Source organism: Telopea speciosissima, chromosome 3, assembly GCF_018873765.1.
Source record: "Telopea speciosissima isolate NSW1024214 ecotype Mountain lineage chromosome 3, Tspe_v1, whole genome shotgun sequence".
In the NCBI taxonomy this organism is placed as follows: Eukaryota; Viridiplantae; Streptophyta; class Magnoliopsida; order Proteales; family Proteaceae; genus Telopea; species Telopea speciosissima.
This window is the reverse complement of record NC_057918.1, coordinates 64732807-64751516: the sequence shown is the minus strand read 5'-3', so window position 1 is coordinate 64751516 and position 18710 is coordinate 64732807. Positions and strand designations below refer to the sequence as shown.

The window sequence follows — 18710 nt, the reverse complement described above, 5'->3', positions numbered from 1 at the left end:
CCTCTGTAGTACCGACGGAGCGACAGTGCACATCTGACGGCACAGCAGGGATCAGGTGGCACACATGGCCTCTGTTGTGCCATTGAATATGCACTGTCGCCTCACCGATACTGCCGAGGATTTTTATCTCAAGGTGAAGTCCCGTTCTCCTATTAGTGAAATTGGAGGTGATAATTATTCCCTCGGACACTGCAAAATAAAATTTGGGTCGAAATGCAGAAGTTGATGCCCTCGGTAATTTATCTAACGAACCAACTTTGGGACGAGAGCCTTAGCCGGTGTCAGTAACTGTATTCAAATAATTATTGATGTCAGCTCTCTACAGGTCTTGGCTTTGTCACTTTGTCTTCTCTGGCCTAACACCACACCAACCTCCATAAAATCCATCTCCCCCAGCATAAGCCTCCACCACCACCACCAGCAATAAATGCTGCAGAAGAAGCTCATCTATAGAGAGAAACTTCTCTCTTCGCTCTTTCTTAAACCTGCAACCCTCACCTTATTCCCTTTGTCTCTACATCTCTATAATTCTGGTTATGATCTCTGTGAACAACGAGAAATCTGAGAGCCTAAGCTCCTCCCCAGCTCTCGGCTTCCCCCGCGCTAGGTTCTACCGTTACCGCCGTTTGAGGTGATCGATTCCTTAGTTTGATATCCAATACATAGACACAGAATAGAAGAGAAAAAAAAAAAAATGCCGAGCCCTTCCAAGAGTGGTCACCGAAGAGGGAATGAAGAGAATGGGAGAGGAAAGAAATTGGGGAACAGGGCAGCATCGTTTCACGGGCGAGCCCATCTGACTGAGGTTGAGATTCGCCGGCCAAAGACTGTCCCGAATCTTCTTTCTGCTGGAAAATTGCAGGAAATTTCAAGAGAGATGCCGAGCAGGCTGACGAAGTTGCTGCTGAATGTAACGATACAGAGGAGCTTCGGAGCTGTACAGGTGGTGATGTCACCAGAATTGATGGTTGGAGATCTGATTGTAGCGGCGGTGAGGTTGTATGCCAAAGAAGGGAGAAGGCCTTTGCTACCCACGACGGACCCATCAGATTTCGACCTCCATTATTCTCAGTTTAGCTTAGAAAGTAAGAAATTTGAAATTAGATAACACTCTCTTTCTTTCTTTTTCTTTAGTTTTCATGGATTGAGATTTGGGGGAAAAAAAATGAATTAGGAATGCTGACTGATACACTTATATTGATTGAAACAGGTCTGAATCGGGAGGAAAAGCTGAAAGAACTGGGGTCAAGGAATTTTTTCCTGTGCCCCAAGAAGCCAAACGAAGCTGCGGCGGTACTGGATGCGTCTTGTTCGAATCAAGCTCAGAAGGTTTCGAAAATCTCTATTCCCTGGCTTAGGTTCATGGATTTCCTGCTGTAGTGTCTTGATTAGAGATAGAGAGAGAGAGAGAGAACTTATTATATATTTCAATCGAAGCCTATTAATTATTATGGCTCGATTATCTGTAAATTAGTAGGAAATCAAACTACAATAAGGGGATTTTGTAAATTTCCATCTACAATATCATTATTTTCGGAGTTGTTTTATATGTTTTTCCTGTTCTTCGAAGAAATCCTCAGTTGTCCGTTGGTCCTGTTATAAATTTGTTTGTTTGGCTTGTAGAGAGAGAGAGAGAGGCTCTCTTTGTTGTTTTCTTCTTGATACAATAAACTCTGCAAGAGTTTTGAATTCAGACTTCTTCATCGGCTGCAATTCTTATGGATCACATTGAAGTTTGAACCGTAAACTTTGTTGCCAACTTTAGGAAGCTTCCTCGCTCTTTCCTGCATGGGAGAGTATGAGCGACACCTCTAAAAGTGCCTTTAAAAGTTGACACCACCTTTTAAGTCTCTTTCTTATCCTCTAAATTTGAAAATAATTTGAAAATAACAGATATTATTATTTGTTATGGGTCAGTGTGTGTGGGGATAGTCCTTGCATGTGTGGGGCCAATGAGAGCACGTGCATTAGCATTATAGAGAAGGGATTTTCATCTTTCATGACGATAGGTAGGTGGTCATTTTATCTCCTTTTTGTTTGAGTATGACGGTACATACATTCTCATGCAGAGAATTTTTTTTTTCTATTATAATACACTTTTTTCGTGTACAAATATAAAATGATAATATTACCTTCACAAATAGAAAAAGTAAAATTACATATTATCCGACAACTAATTGAGGGGTGTTAGTAAGAAAATCTCTTCTTGTATCTTGCATTAAAAACATTATGGAAGAGGTTCTCTAAGCAAGCGGAGTAGAGGAGCGATGAGGGATGTTGCGCAAAATGTTAGCATAAATTGGAGAGTAGCAAGGTTATTATTTCATGTGAGCATAAAAGAAATAGACACAAAGGTGCAAGTATACACTTTTCTCAACAAGAATCTTCTAAACATTATATATTATGGGAAATGGGAAAATTATAAAAAAAAACCTATAATTTGAATAAATTACACTGATGTAGGCATAATTTTGAGGGGGATCAGTGTAATTTTTTAAAACTACATAGGTGATAAACGTAATTTTCCCAAAAGAATTTTTAAGCCTTAAGATACATGTCATCTCACATATCTTATAATAGTAATTCTTTAAAGGTGAGAGAAACAATGATTAAAAATAAATAAATGTGAGAGGGTGTAGAATACTTTGCTTGCAAAGCCCATGTATTATATGAGGGAAGGATCTAGGTGTTGCGGCATATATGGGCATCTCCCACGCCAAGCCAATGGGTATAGCAAAGAGAGTGCATCACTAGTCTGTGTATGGGGGACCACATGGTCAAGGAGGAGAAAGTGTGTCAAAGAGTATTAGAGAGGAGAGAATGTGAGATGGCGTGTATTGAATGTTTGAAGTTGAGCCATGTAGGGTCCAACCCCATGTGGAGTCAAGTGTCTCATGTAATGGCCAACCATCTTTTCTTTGGTGGGTTGTAGAAAAAGAAGATACACTTTGGAAGAGTATATGGTAGAGTTACTGAAAAAGAGAAAAGATAAGAGATTTTAGGATAGGAAGAAACAAGCTTGTTGGAAAAGAAAAAATATGAGTTTTGAAGGTCTTATAGAAAAAGGAGATCAGATTTTTTGCAAGAGTTTCTTACATTTGGGCCACCCTTGAAGCCATTTTGTGCTCTCACACTCTTGATCAAGTCTAGTAATTGAAATTAATGCTTGTGTTTTTGGTTGGTTCTTCAAGTTATTTGAGAAATATATTTGGGGCTTTTAGAGGTGGAATATTGTCATCTTATTGATGTTTATGAGGTAATCTTGTATGTTTTTCAACTATTATTGTTCTTCTCTAATTCTTGTTACATATCTCAAGTTTTGCGCATAAACTTGAGAAGAGAAATATAATAATCCTCATTTGATTTTTAGTGGATTCCTCTCGGAATTGCCTTGTGATTTTTCACTTCATATTATGGTGTTTTCTATATTAAATTTGATGTTGTGTTGGTGTATGGTTGCGTGTTTTATTTTCTATGCTCTCAGTAGTTGCATATACGTACATTTTTGTATATCGTATGCACTTTTGTGTATTATACATTTTATGCAAACTGTTGTATCTTTGATTCACACATTTGGGAAGCCCTATTCGCTTCCCAACATTGAAGGGGTCCTTCAAGCGACCAATCTCAAAAAGATCTTAACTATATGTATTTTTTTGTTAAAGATCTTAAATATATGTCATGTGGCAATTCAGATGGGGCCTAAATTTTGTATAAAAATTTACCTCAAGGTCCCCTTACTCATAAGTTTCACTCTAGTCAAAATTTACCAAGTAGCAATATATAGCTTTAAAAATCAAAGACTGAGAAAATACACATTAGAGGTCATAACAATCATAGACATATATACATGGATATTCATAGTGATACATGACGTCGATCAATACACGGAAGGGTATTCATATTTCATTGAATTATACTTTAAAATTTGACATAGACTAATTCACAATTCCATATCATTCTCTAAATATCAACTGTTAGAATTGCCAAATCATTCTTCCATATAGGAAAAATGAAAATGAAGCATCAGCCAAGAGATAACTTGTCAATAAGGCTCTTTTTTGTTAAGTTTTCCTTATATATAATACAATAGTTACAAAACCAGGTTTTTTTACTCAACTCTTCATTTTCAAAACCTAATGACTCGGGTGAGTCAAACATGGTCAGTGCGAGTCATTCCTTCTTCTCCTTCTCTGAGTGAGGAGGGACTGAGGCTATTGTTGTTTCAAAGTGAAAAGAAAAATGGGGCAAATTAAATGAAGACAACAAGCAAATATCTATAGTATTTGGCCCAATTAAAAAAACCATTAGACTCAAAGAATTTCACACGACTCAAGTAAAAACACTGAATCAATGAAAACTTAGACTAACTCAGAAATTGTCTAATCATTTCTTATATGTAGGGGAGTCTTCATGACTCTTGATCAAATTTCATATTTTTTCTATTCAGCTCAAGAGGTTCGTTCGAGTCAAAACCTGATTTTTCAACTTTGTACAACACATCTTGTAGACAATATCGGATATAGTCTGTGAGTAACGGTGTCAATTTGGGTCCAAAACCGAGAAACATCCCGCTAAAATTAGGAACTGTCCCGTCCCATTACTAAATGGGATGGTTTTGGGAACTTGTTTTGGGACTGATTATTAAATGAGACAGGATGGTTATGGGAAGGGTTTTCCAATGGGTCCAGAACCGAAAAGCCCAATAAGGAATCGGCTAGAACCTAAACCACCAGGGCATATTTAATGTGCCTAAATTACTTATTTAGGTTTAGTTAATACTTAATAATTATAACTTATATAAGATAAAAGTTATATTGTAATTGCAAAGAAAACCTAAGGCTTATCAATTATTTTGAGGCTTAATTGAGTGTTTGTATTCTTAACAATTGATGTCTGATTATATTATGCTTACGAATATATTCAATTATTTGTATCCTTTGAAAATTTATTGTATACTTGGGAATTTGTACATATTTGATTGTTTAAGACTTTGAGTGATTAGAACTATCAAGGAATTGAAATCATATCGTCCCATTATTTAAAGGGATCGGATCTTGTCCCATTAATAAACAAGATGTTGGTTGATGTGGTCCAAAGTGCCACATTGCTAAAAGGTAGTTAGTGTATTTTCCTTGTCCATGGGGGAAACTACCTGATGGTGGTAGTTACAACTGATAAGGATTTTGAGAGTTCTAGTCTTACGTTTGGGAGATTACTCTTTATCATCAAGGAGTGTGTTTTTTGTGAGAGACGAAAAGATTAGACAACAACCTTCTCTGTCATTGAAGGAATTTTATTGGATAAAGAGAATACATTGGTAAACAAGAAATTCATCAGAGTTGATCGGAGATAATTGCGTCAGACGACTCGAATATTTTCTTGGGACCGTCAAGAGGTAGAGTGCATTACCTCTGTTTAATTTTGACCCTGTTTGTGTAATGGATATTTCTTAGACAGAATAGTTCTAAGAGACCCTTGAGAAACTGAAAATGGGACAAGTGGCCAACCAATGGTCCATATCTAGTAGACTGCGAGGGAAAGAGTCGTGGAGAATATGCTGCCTACCTCCATTATTTGCAATTTGTGATTCAGATTTGACCCTCTTATTTTTTGCCCCCTGAACAAGGGACAAGTGGCCATGCTATGGTCCCAACTCCCAAGGCTCAAGCCCATGTAAGGGAAGGTTTTTTGTTTTTGTTGTTTTTTTTCCTAATTTTTTGGGTGGAAAACGAGTGGATATTATTATGCTAGTTTGGTTGCAAAAGGCCAAAAAAATAAGAGTGGGTATTATGGGTTTAATTAATTAATAAAGGAAAAAGAAGTGCACGTTCCTCTGTGCCACACAAGGGTACGTTAAATGACCATCGCATCCATTGTAAATTTCATTTTTCTAGGGGTGCAGTAGTCATTATTCGCTCCCTTCTATCTGACCGCATGGATGACATGCGATGCGTAACCGAGTGGCATTCTTTCTCCCAATTAATAAATACAAACTTTAGAAAATTAAAACAACCAAGAAGGATGAGCTTTGATGAATCTAGATCCTTCTTGGCTTCCTTGGCCGATTGGGACAATACTAATATTTTATTAGAAGAGCTATGCTAAACACACAAGATTTTATTATCATAAGAACTAAGTTTGCTTTAAAATGTGTGTCGCTCTGCTATGGTCTTTGTGTTGGAATTGCCCTAAGATGACTAATCCGGATTATGTCACGTGATGATAAAGAGACGTCCAATCATATGAGTAAATAGGGTCCATAGGTAGGGGTGTAAAAGAATAGTCGAAATCCGTTTCCGTATCCTTGTCCGTATCCGTTTAGCACAATCCGAATCCGTCCGAAAGCTAAACGGATGCGGATACAGATAGGCTATAGCTATCCAAAAAAGCTATATTTACATGTAAACGGATAAAATATCCGATCCGTATCCGTTTAGCACTATCCGAATCCGTCCGCGGATGCGGATGCGGATGCGGATATAGCACTATCCGAGCCGAATCCGATCCGTTTACAGCCCTATCCATAGGGTCCTTTCTGAATTAATCATGTGTCTAATTTGGGATCCATTTTGAATTAATCATATGTCCATTTTGTGAAAGTGATTAGTTTTTTGGTAAGTTAAATGTTGGTGATCTAACTCAATCATATGGTTCATTTGTACTAAACCATTTTATATGTATTTTAACTAACATTTTCATTAGTTTCAAAATTTATTTATGTTTTTTATTTGGGGAGAAGTTAGCCCTCTTCATTTCCACATGCAAAATTAGATTCAAGCTGAAATTCTATAGGTAGATAAATGACAATTAGGTCTGTTTGTGCATCAAAACCAGGTAAATTGTCATATGATGGTTATGAGTGGACCATTTGAGCTACCACCTTCCATTTCGTCTTTTGTTTTTCCCAGTAAGAACCATTTTGGTATAACTTTCAAGGTTTTCTTTTCTTCTGTTTTTTTGGGGGAAGGGGGGATTATTTGTAAGGGTGAATTACATATTTTTTTTTAACTGATATTTCCACTAAAAGTAAGGAGGGACATCGTTATCAAGCTACGTGGCTCCTACACCAACTAAGGGCTAATGAGAGCATGCATGGGGGCATCGAATAAGGTGGAAATTTTCATTTCATGGACGGGGGCTGTGTTTGAGTGTAAACGCCTTGCAGCTTGGCAGATCTTTATCACCTCCAGTTGGCTGCCCGGCCCAGTTCCCCAGTTCCTCTAACAAAGGGAGGCTGAAATGACCTCTCCACCCATGCCCAAACACTCTGCCCGGGTGGGGTCCACCATCCCCCTATTAGAGGAACTAGGAACTGGGCCGGTCAACAAACTGGAGGTGATAATTTTCCCAGCTTGGCACCCTTCTTTTTCACTTTAAATTAATAAGAATGCAAGTCAGATCCAAAATGGACCAATGGAGCTCTCCCCTTCATCCCCATCCATCTCTCTCTCTCTTGAAACACCACTCCAATTCATTAGCTCCTAAATGGTTTTTTTTTTTTTTTGAGGGGGGTGGGGGGTGGGGGGGTTGGAGGAGGGGGTGGGATTGTTTAGTTGAAGTCTTGGTCCTTTTAGTAATCATATTAAGCCCTCTTCATTTCCACATGCAAAATTAGTTTTAGACTGAAATTTTATAGGTAGATACATGATAATTAGGTCTATGTGTGCATCAAAATCAAGTGAATTGTCACACGGCACATATGAGTGGGCCATTTGAGGTACCATCTTCCTTTTTGGCTTTAATTTTTTCCCATTGTCTTGGTAAAACCATTTGGATATATTTTTCAATATTTTCCTTCTTACTACCCAAAAAAAAAAAGGTTTTTCTCTTCTTTTTTTTGGGGGGGAGGGATTAATTATGATGAGTTGAGTTTTATTTTTTTTGTAATTGATATCTCTATTAAAAAGGGAAAATTAAAAGTATAAACATAGGGAGGGGGATCATTGCCAGGTTGTATGACCTTTGCACCAACGCAGTTGCTAATGAGAGCACGCGCGGGGGCATCCAACAAGGATGAAATTTTTCATTTTACGGGGGCAGGGTGGTCATTTCACTCTTCCTATATTTCAGTCATTTCAATGATAATGGAGTGTATTTATGTCATTTTTGGCTGACTTAATGTGTTTTGTTCATTTTGAGAAAACTAGATTATTTTGTTCATTTCTTACCTAAATTTAAGTAAGAAAATATGAAAATAAAAATTTGGATTAAGTTTTGTTGGACAATGAATTCAATTATGAATCAGATTCTGATTCCTACTAGGAAAGCCTAGAGATGATTTGGTAATTACCCCATTACTTTCCATAAGGGTTTTGTATTATATAAGGATATGTTGTGAAAACCATGATATGTGGCTCATAATTGTTCAACACAATAGTTGAAGTTTTCCATTTTCTTCCGTGAATCATTTCTCTCTCCTTCTCTGCAACAACTAGTTTGTGATTAGGGTTTGATAAAAACCTAATTGATTGTGGAAGAGCTTGCATTTAAGGGAACGCAAAGTTGTACATGTACGTGAGACTCATTGTGAAAGGGCTAAGATTGCATAGAAGCTTTACGATTGTGAAGTTTTAGGTAATTATCGAAACTCTTAGTTTCGTTATGAGATTGAATAGTTTCTCTCATCGGTTGCGACGATTTGAATTCGCTTTTGTTGAATCGTACCTGCAATTCTAACAGTGTTGTCAGAGCCTCACTTCTGTATGGGAAAACCTTCAATACTTTCTCCCATTTTGTGCATAATCCTTTCCTTTTAAGTTTTTTTTTAAAAAAAAATATTTTGGTCGGTGAAGCATTGTCGCAAGGCTACTGGCCGCTCATGCTTCGATGTGCACGTCCCTCGGCCATGTGGGGATATTGTGCATAGCCACTGGCCACGAGCTTGCAAATGAAGTGCGCGACTACTGGTTGCATGCAACACAGGCTTGCGCAGCCTCTGGCCACTGCTGCTACCGTCATGTGCCTCTCTTCCTTGCATGCATTGTGAGGACAATGGGTATGGCAAGAGATCGTCATGTGTCCTCCACCTCATCCCTCTTTAAGGGTAAGAGAGAGATGAATTGAATATTGGAGTCATCACCTAGATTATGGTCTAGGACCCACAAAAGATAAGTTAACTCCATGGTAGCCCATTGAGGACTGATCAGTCCATTGGTTTGGGAACAAGTCAAGTTATAGTCCGGAGAAGGTATTAGGCATCCAGTCCGTCCAATTAAGTTGGTTTTTCTATTACTTAACTAGGCTTGGATGTAACATGTTTTTTGGTAAGAAATAAAGTACAAAAAGGGGAGTAAATTTTCTTCAGCTATTATTGTTCTTCTCTAATTCTTGTTACATATCTCAATTTTTGGGCATAAACTTGAGAAGAGAAGTATTATAATCCTCATTTGATTTTAGTGGATTCTTCATGGAGTTGCCCCATGGTTTTTCACTGCATATTATAGCATTTTTCTATATTAAATATGATGTTGTGTTGGTGTGTGGTTGCTTGTTTTATTTTTTGTGCTCTCAGTAGTTGAATATATATTTTTGTATATCGTATGCACTTTTGTGTATTGTACAATTTGTGCAAACTGTTGTATCTTTTATTCACACATTTAGGAAGTCATATTGGCTTCCAAACACTAAAGGAGTTCTTCAAGTAGCCCATCTTAAAAAGAATCTCTAGGTAGATCTTAAATATATGTTGTCTTTTTTTCTTTTTTTTTTGTTAAAGCTCTTAATATGTCATGTGGCAATTCTAGTGAGGCCTGAATTTGTACAAAAATAGACCCCAAGGTCCCTTTGCTCATAAGTTGCACCTTAGCCAAAATTTATCAAATAGCAATATAGAGCTTTAAAAATCAAATACTAGAAAATACACATTAGAGCTAGGTTGTAATAACCATAGACATACATGGATATACATAGTGATACATGTCAATACATGGGAGGATATTTGTATTTTATTGAATCATATTTTGAAATTTGACATACACTAATCCACAATTCCACACCTTTCTCTAAATATCAAATAGTCAGAATTGTCAAATCATTCTTCCATATGAGAAAATTAAAATGAAGCATCAACCAAGAGATACCTTGCCAGTAAGACTCTTTTGGTTAAGTTTTCCTTATATATAATACAATAGTTACAAAATCATATTTTTTTACTCAACTTGCCATTTTCAAAACCCGGTGACTTGGGTGAGTCAAACCTGGTCAATGCGAGTCATATATATTTATTTTTTTGTGTGTTATTTTATTAATATTTTCCTTCTTCTCCTTCTCTAAGTGAGGATTGACTAAGGCTATGGTTGTTTCAAAGATGAGAAGAAAAGAAAAAAGCAAATTAAATGATAACGAACAAAACATCTCGATTTGTTTAGTTGTAGATCAAACTTATGATCTATGAATAATATTTGGCTCAATATTAAAAATAAAAATAAAAAATCAAACTCGAAGAGTTTCACATGAATTAGGTAATACAACGAATCAAAGAAAACTTACTCAAAATTTGTCTAATCATTTACTAAACATAGGCGAATCTATATGACTCCTGGTCAAATTTCATGTTTTCTTTATCTTTGATTCAAAGAGACTCGTCCAAGTCAAAACCTGATTTTCCAACTTGGTATAATCCATCTAGTAGGCAATAGCGGATATAGTTTGCGAGTTATAACAAGATAGAGCACCATGTATAGTAGGATTAGTAGACAATAAGAGGGGAAAAACAAGTCTATCCAGGAGTGTGGCCTACGCCAACACTCCCATAATTCCATATCTCACCTTATATGAAAGGACACCTATTTCCCTTGTTTTGAGGAGGAGAGAGATAGACACATGGAAGTGTTGGTGTAGGCCACACTCTCAGACAGAAAACTGCTTCCCTGCTAAGAGATACAATTTGATTACCCGAGCCCCAACATTGGTGTCAGATGTGAACTGGCACCGAAAATGGGACAAGTGGCCAAGTTGTGGCTAAGCAATGATCCATCTAAGAAGACAATATCGCTAAAGGGAAATAGTCATGGTCCTCATGGAGGATCTGCTGCCTTCCTCCATTATTTGCAATTTGTGAGCTAGATTTGACACTCTTTACAAGTGGCCAAGCTATGGTCCCAAGCCCATGCAAGGGATGGTTTTTTCCATTTTTTTTTTTTTAAATGGAAAAATAATGGGTATTATTATGCTAGTTTGGTTACAAAAGACAAATAAAAAGACAGTTTGGTCTGGGTAATGGGTTTAATTAATTAATACTAATTTAAGGAAATTAATACAATCCACAAGCAAGGAGGTCCCTTCGGAGTTTCATCGTATCACTCGGGAGGACAAAACAGGTTTACTTGTGTTTAGATTGTATTTCTTTTGACTTTGATTGTAAGGTTCAGGTTTGGAGACCAGAGAGTGTTTATCTTCTATTGGGTTAGGGTAAGCAGGTTAGGTTCCTCCCTCCCCCCCCCCCCCCCCTTGTATTGTTTTTTCCAAAATTATTAAGGGGTTTCCTCAAGTCCAAGATAATATTCCGGTGAAAAAAAACAATGGAATTTGGTTTCTCTCCTATGAGCCCAACGCCCAAAGAGTGCCCAGTGAAGCATCCAACGGCACTGGATTGTTGGGCACGCTAATCCCCTACAAGCACACATCCCTACACGTCCAACAGCCCAGCGCCACTGGATGAGGAGCCTATTGGCTTTGATTCATAAGACTTCTCTAATGAATTTGGATCCTTCTTGGCAGAGCTACAAACAAAGAATTAGAAGAGCTATTATTACACACATGTTTTTATTATCATAAGAAGAAAGTTTACTTTAAAATGTGTGTTGCGAGGGTCTTTGTGTTGGAATTGCTATAACACGTCCACACATATCAGCCCTCTTAATTTCCGCATGCACAATTAAGTTTAGGTTTATAGGTAGATACACGACAATTAGGTCTATTTGTGCATCAAAATCAGGTAAATTGTGACACGGTAGATATGAGTGGGTCATTTGAACTATCATCTAGGGCTCTAAATGAATAATCAAAAATTCGAATTCGATCCGCATCTGTTTCTGTTTAGGGACATATATATATTTGATAAGAAAGAGATGTGTTGCAGAAATTCTGCTGTATTATGTGTATATTATTATGATGGTATATGGAATATATACATAAAAGAATGTAGAATACAAGGAATGAGTGAAGAAATTAAGGCTATGGATATTCTTACAATCAATCAAGATAAGCTGTGATTGATATTATTGCTGCTAATTAGGAAAGGTAAAATAGGAAAGATATGATTGGATTTTGATGAAGAATCGCATATCATAATACTCCCCCTCAAGTTGGAGCGTGGAGGTTGCAAACGCCCAACTTGGATTTCAAATATTGGAATTGTTCCCGCCCGAGTGATTTTGTGAACAAATCTACTATTTGCTCTATGGATGCTATTTTTGTCGGCCGTATGATCCCTTGTTGCTGTTTTTCACGAACCACATGACAATCGATTTCAATATGTTTAGTGCATTCATGAAAAACCGGATTTAAAGCAATATGTAGAGCAGCTTGATTGTCACAGTGTAGAGGTATGGGCTGGTGAATTGGCATACCGAGATCCTTGAATAAAAGGATAACCAAGTGAGTTCGCAGGTGGCAGTTGCCATGGCTCGATATTCTGCTTCGGCCGAGGACCTGGAGACCGTAGCCTGTTTCTTAGTCTTCCAAGAGATTGGACAAGATCCCATAAAAATGCAATATCCAGTGGTGGAGAGTCTGGTAGTAGGGCATGAGGCTCAGTCAGAGTCGCAATAGGCTTGAAGCTAGAGGGAAGATGTAGTTGAAAAAAATAGGCCTTGTCCTGAACTTGCCTTTAGATATCGTAGTAGCTTATGTGCGGCATCCAAATTTGGTTGTCGGGGTTGATGCATGAATTGGCTGAGGATATTGACACTGTGAACAATATCCGGCCTTGTGACAGTCAAATAAATCAAACAACCAATGAGGAGACAGTAAGAGGATGGATCGGCCAATACATCACCAGTTGAATCGCTCAATTTGACGTTTTGTTCCATCGGGATATCCGAGGGACGAGTGCCAGTGAAACCACAATCTGCCAAAATGTCAAGGACATACTTTCGTTGACTAAGATAAAGCCCTTTGTTGGAACGGGCCACCTCGATGCCGAGGAAGTATTTCAAAGGTCCAAGATCCTTGATGTGAAATTGGCAATTGCAAAACTTCTGCTGCATTGTGTGTATATTATTATGATGGAATATGGAATATTTACATAAAAGAATGTAGAATACAAGGAATGAGTGAAGAAATTAAGGCTAAGGATATTCTTACAATCAATCAAGATAAGCTGTGATTGATATTATTGCTACTAATTAGGAAAGGTAAAATAGGAAAGATATGATTGGATTTTGATGAAGAATCGCATATCATAATAGTATCAATACCAGTGGACCAATACCAATTCATGTATCAGTACCAGTGGACCCATACCAATTCATGGCCGATCTCGTATCGATGGATCGATACGGACAAGGGTCAAAAAGTTTTTAAAAAAAAAAATAATCCATTTTTTTTGAAGAAAACAAAGGTTTATGGTAAACCTGACTGATACCGATACTGATTACTAAAAACCTGCTCTCCGCAATCCCATTCCCTCTCCAATTTATTAGTTCCTTTTTTTCTGAGGATTGTTTAGTTCAAGTCTTGGTCATTTTAGTAATCATATTTAGCCCTCTTCATTTTCACATGTACAATTAGGTTTTGGCTAAAATTTCATAGGTAGAGAAGATAATTAGGTCCAATTGTGAATCAAAATCAGGTGAATTGTCACATGACAGATATGAGTGGATCATTTAAGGTACCATCTTCCTCCTTGACTTTTGTGATTGGTTGAAAAAGCAAAGGAGAACGGAATTGAATTTGAGTTCCCTCTCTTGATTTAAAAGTAAGGATCGAATTTCCCTCCATCCACAGATTTTCTTTTACCAAAGGACTGGAGAGGGTGAGAATTGGTATCAAGAGAGTATTTTGGAACATACTAAAACCCTAAGAAAGATTTGTGAACCCTAAGATGGTGGGTGCACAGTCTTCTATGGGCGGAAGAAAACTTGACCCTAAAAGTACTACTTTTTTTTTTTTTATGGTTCTTAATATTGCATCCTTTTGCTATCATTTTCCTTTCATTTTATTCACTAACTAATGTTGAGATCCCAAAATGCTGAAAGATGCATGCTGGGCGGAAGATATTTTTTGATCTTTCCAAATATAGGCCACATTCTCATATTCTTGAGGTTTCTACCATTCCGTGTTTTTGGGGTCTCATGGCAAGTTTGGTGACAATTAAATGTCACCATCGGTTATCTTCTAGGTTGTGAGGCACCTGGGGACTTCTAATGCGTCCATTGCTTTCACCTTGGAAATGCATATGGGCCATTACGGTACTCAACATATGTTCATGTTTGACTCACCTGTTGGATTCATTTTATCTTGGATTGGATATGAAATTAAGATGGATCTAAGCTCAAATCTGAAGTGTGCTGAGCCACGCATTGAGATCTAGACAGTGATCTATTTTAAGGAGGGTTTGAGAGAGACATACTGAGGTTAGATAGGGAACCATTTAACCACCAGCGCAGCTAGTGTGGTGGTACTTGGTAGTCGACCCCCCAATGCAACTCCCAGCAGTGACCTTCCTCGCTACTCACGATGATCTCTCCTCCCACATGGAAGTTAGAGGTCTCCAATAAAAGTCATTATTGGAAGGGATAACAGTCGGTACCCTGTACCCACCATCCCTAACACCAGTAAATATTAAAAACAATATTCATCCTATTCATCTACAAATCATTAGAATCATCAATCTCAGATTCGCAAGGAAGCAATTCAAGTATATCATAGGCAGTCGTTAACAAGTCAAAGCAGAGAGAGGCATTGCCTGGTTCCTTTTTAAGGGTTGGTGTGAGGGGCCATTGTTGACCATGACTTGCCGCAAAATTCCAGATCAAAAACCAAGTTTAGATGAAACTAGAAATTAAACAAATCCAATAAAACTGAGGAACAATTATCCCTTCTAATATAATAAACACTCCCACACGGTTCAATGTAAACTCCATAGCGTTTAACGACATCAACCAGCATGTACGAAACTCAAAAGTATTAGCTGAAATTGTCTGATAGGGTAAACGAAATAATAGCTCGCTCCTTCCTGATCCAGAAAGAGTAACCTGCAGTTTGATAGGGATGGGGTGTAGGGTTTGAAAGGAAAACCTCACCTGCGCACATCTCTTTAGACATCTGAGAGAGCGTCTGCAACAATTCTTCCACCATTATATCTGTTATATTCTGCCAAGTCACTCCGCTGATAATGCAACCAACCTGTACAGAAATTTCATGGTAAGCTGCCATATAAAAGAGGCCCGATCCATGAGCAGGGATACCTGAACCTGCAAAACTCATAAAGCAGGTAAGACCACCACTACTCTGGGAAAAGAAGAATAGATATTATTCAAAAGCCCAAATACAGAAGAAACATGGGAGAATTAATGGGTCCCCTTTACGAATGCGGTGGTCATAGAATGGTTTCATTGAAACATGCATGCACACACAACAACAACAAAAAAACGTAAGCCATTTATCTTCCCTAAATAGTTACAGCAAACCACTCAAATTATTCCAGGCTCCCAAGGAAAATTTTTTAAAATTTTAATTGCGTAGAAATCCGGTAGTGAACAGAAAATGTTCAAATAAAAACACTTGGAAAATTCATTCTGCTATGGAAAGGGAACTGAGAATATGAAGAGATGAAAAATCGAACGATGCGAAACTTGGAGTACTCTCAGGCACACCATGCATGCAAGCACACAGTCAGGAATTATCATGGAAGATCTCAGAAAGGAGAGATGAGGGGCCCAAAAATAAAAATTAAGTTCTACATTCCATATCACAGAACTGTGAACCTGCACACCACCTGCACAGTGGAAAATGGGCTGTAAGCTTTATTTAGTAAATTGGTGATTTCTGAAAAAATGCAACCCCTTCTCCTATGGAACAAGAGAGAGAGAGAGATGATATAGAGTATGGTACAAACCACAAATTTCAATTGTCAGTAGCCATATCCTCCTTGCTGCGGTGGCTGTTGCTGCTGCTGATCATTGTATAGGCCTCCATTTTCATTATACCCATTGCTCTCATTATCGTTGGGATCAACATTGCTGTTATTTTTATTACTAGATTGAGCCTGTTCCCTCTCCCTGTTCCACTGCTCAATTTTAGCCCTTCTTTCAGCACTACCTTCCCGAACAGGACTCCTATTCCTCCTTCCTCCAGGGCTCGGGCTTCTTCCCCTCCTCCGTCCTGGGCTTCGGCTCCTGGGCCTCCTGCCTCGCTCATCAAAGTAATGGGGATCCCGGTCATCATGTCGTCTACCAAAACCACGACCACGACCACGGCCACCAAAACCACCGCCACCACCACCACCACCACCACCACCATGTGGACGATCCTCATAATTGCGATTCCTGAATGGACTTCGGCTCCTGCTTCGACTGCGGCTGCGCCTTCGCCGATACCTCCCAAATAGTTGCCGCCTCAATTCCCTGGCAATAACAAACCAACCATTGAATAATAAGTATTAATGGACATGTTGAGTGCATATAAAATTGAAAGCTAAAAAAGTAAAATAATAGTATCACCTGCTAATCTTTTTCAGATGCATAAAGTTGCAATAGCCACCTCGATTGCACGTGTTCTCCTCATATTGCCTACATGTGGCTTCACGGAAATCCGTCACAGGAGAAAAGTCGGCCATAATTGGACGTCCTGGATTATTGATTTAATCTCAGTTACCAGCTTAAGAATAACACCAACTTCTGTAATAACAACACTAAAACACCTAACCTGCATAGAATCTTCCATTAAGGTTCTTCACGGCATTTGCAGCATGGTCTTCCTCTCTAAACTGAACATATACATTACCCACCTGCCCATCAAAGATTAAGTGAGTTTGGCATAAATAAATAATTAAAAAAAAAGAATAATTCAAGAGAACAGTACACCATGATTTTACAGTTCCTGGTTAGTTACCATGTGATCAGCCAGATTGTCACAAATATTCAAGCTTTCAATCTCTCCATATTTGTTCAACTCCTCAAATAGATCTTCATAAAAATTCTGCAGCTCCAATAGAATGACAGGTTTCCCATGTTGCATGTTGAAAGAGCATGAACATCAGCAATACAACAAACATAAGGCATAATGAGCCAATAATTCACTACATCATAGTGTCTACGACTGTATGAATCATCGACTAGACACAAACAAAAACAGATAGGACTATCAACCAAACAGAAAGAAAACATATACATTAAAAATCTTGTATCAGAGCACATAATAAAAGGAGAAAAATGATAGGGAGTGAGGGGTTTCACAAAAGGGGAATAACGACACCTCTGGTCTACATCCAAAGAAAATCAAGTGTTTCCATCTCGGATCAATCATCCTTTTCATATATCACAGCATATAATGAAGTCTACATTATCGCACAAGGCTCCCGCCACTGCGGGGTCTGGGGAAGGTCATAATGTACGCAGCCTTACCCCCACTTCATGAAGAGGCTGTTTCCAGAGACTCGAAACCACCCAGAAATGGAGCAACCTTAGTGTTGCACCAAGGTCCACCCCCTCAACATAATGAAATCTATCAAGGTTAAAAGAGGGAGGGAGGATATAATGAAAGAACTAGTTGAGAAGTTCCAAGAACTAATAACCATATCCAACAAAACAAGTCGACGAAAGACAGAAAGTGGGAGAAAAGCAGCAATACTCAAGCTTGAATTAGGCGGAGTAACCTAAAAAACCTATAACCCGGCAAGAAGTTCCAACCCTAAGAATACGATAGATGGATAAAAGAAACGGAAGAGGAAAAAAAAAAATGGGGAAAGAGAGAGTATCTAGTAACAAGCTTCGTATTCAATAAAAAAACGTTCAACCAAAACCATCTTCTTTACATCCATAGTAAAACCCTAAAAACAAGATCCTACAATGAAATTAAAACATCGACCATCAATAACAACACATCCAGGTTGATAATCGGAGAAAGATAAAAAAAAAACAAAATTTGGCTTTATCAGGAAACAAAATACTGAAGAATGAAGAGAACAGACATGAGAGGGATAGAAAATGGATACCTCAAAATGTTCCTGGACTTTGTGAGGATCGATGGCTTGACCCTGAGGATCAATTCCAGGAGTGATCATATCAGGTCTCTGATACATATTGGCAATAAGCAATGTTGGACTGATGCTCGGCTTCGTGTGGAGCCTAGAACACCTATCACCATGTCTGCAAGCCCCGATCTTGAAGTAAAAAGGGCAATTAACCCGATCCTTCTCTGTACCAAATATAGATGCCAAGTGCTCCGCCATTAAATCGATCAGTTCTCAGCGTCACTTCCAGTCTCCCTTCTTCTCAATATGACCTTCGCTCTCTGATCTAGGGTTTCCTTTCGGCAACACCGACGAAAACCACAGTGGGCGAAACGAAGAAAGAAAATCAAGAAGCGTAATAAACTATAAATTGGACGACGTGTTATTATTGGGGTGAGTTGTCTGGATTTGTACGATGGGAATCCGAATCCTAATTGACAAATTAAAATTGCTATTGTTCGTGCGATTGGAATTAGTGCACTGATATGTAGGTCCGGATCTCGAAATCAATCCAACGGTTCAATATCACATA

General features: G+C 38.2%; 2 protein-coding genes across 5 annotated transcripts; one reads left to right on the top strand and one right to left on the bottom strand.

Moving 5' to 3' along the window:
* The first annotated feature begins 441 nt into the window (after positions 1-441).
* Positions 442-16050, top strand: LOC122653617 (uncharacterized protein At4g22758-like). 2 transcript variants are annotated; one of them, XM_043847521.1, is made up of 5 exons: positions 442-650; positions 688-1085; positions 1211-1379; positions 1616-1637; positions 16029-16050. In XM_043847521.1, coding segments are annotated over exons 2-4 (561 nt in total). In that variant the 5' UTR covers positions 442-650; positions 688-694; the 3' UTR covers positions 1617-1637; positions 16029-16050. The 2 variants fall into 2 exon arrangements, with proteins under 2 accessions (XP_043703456.1, XP_043703457.1); XM_043847522.1 differs by lacking the exons at positions 1616-1637; positions 16029-16050 and having other exon boundaries at positions 1211-1388.
* LOC122653616 (splicing factor U2af small subunit B-like) lies at positions 15011-18535 on the bottom strand. 3 transcript variants are annotated; one of them, XM_043847520.1, is made up of 7 exons: positions 18161-18535; positions 17059-17145; positions 16873-16954; positions 16668-16794; positions 16462-16571; positions 16064-16413; positions 15011-15351 (listed from the first exon to the last, which is right to left on the bottom strand). In XM_043847520.1, the coding sequence occupies exons 1-6, from the start codon at positions 18395-18397 to the stop codon at positions 16079-16081; spliced, it is 978 nt and encodes a 325-aa protein (XP_043703455.1). In that variant the 5' UTR covers positions 18398-18535; the 3' UTR covers positions 15011-15351; positions 16064-16078. The 3 variants fall into 3 exon arrangements, with proteins under 3 accessions (XP_043703455.1, XP_043703453.1, XP_043703454.1); XM_043847518.1 differs by having other exon boundaries at positions 16064-16571; XM_043847519.1 differs by lacking the exon at positions 15011-15351 and adding an exon at positions 15800-15943 and having other exon boundaries at positions 16064-16571.
* Between the last annotated feature and the right edge of the window lie 175 nt (positions 18536-18710).

Excerpts from the sequence above, each read along its gene's own strand:
- LOC122653617 (XM_043847521.1), top strand. The coding sequence starts at position 695 with ATGCCGAGCCCTTCCAAGAGTGGTCACCGAAGAGGGAATGAAGAGAAT. Across the intron at positions 1,086-1,210 it reads TTCTCAGTTTAGCTTAGAAA|GTCTGAATCGGGAGGAAAAG; the intron begins GTAAGAAATTTG and ends TGATTGAAACAG.
- LOC122653616 (XM_043847518.1), bottom strand. The coding sequence starts at position 18,397 with ATGGCGGAGCACTTGGCATCTATATTTGGTACAGAGAAGGATCGGGTT. Across the intron at positions 16,795-16,872 it reads TAATGGAAGATTCTATGCAG|GACGTCCAATTATGGCCGAC; the intron begins GTTAGGTGTTTT and ends TCAATAATCCAG. Across the intron at positions 16,572-16,667 it reads CATCTGAAAAAGATTAGCAG|GGAATTGAGGCGGCAACTAT; the intron begins GTGATACTATTA and ends TGTTATTGCCAG.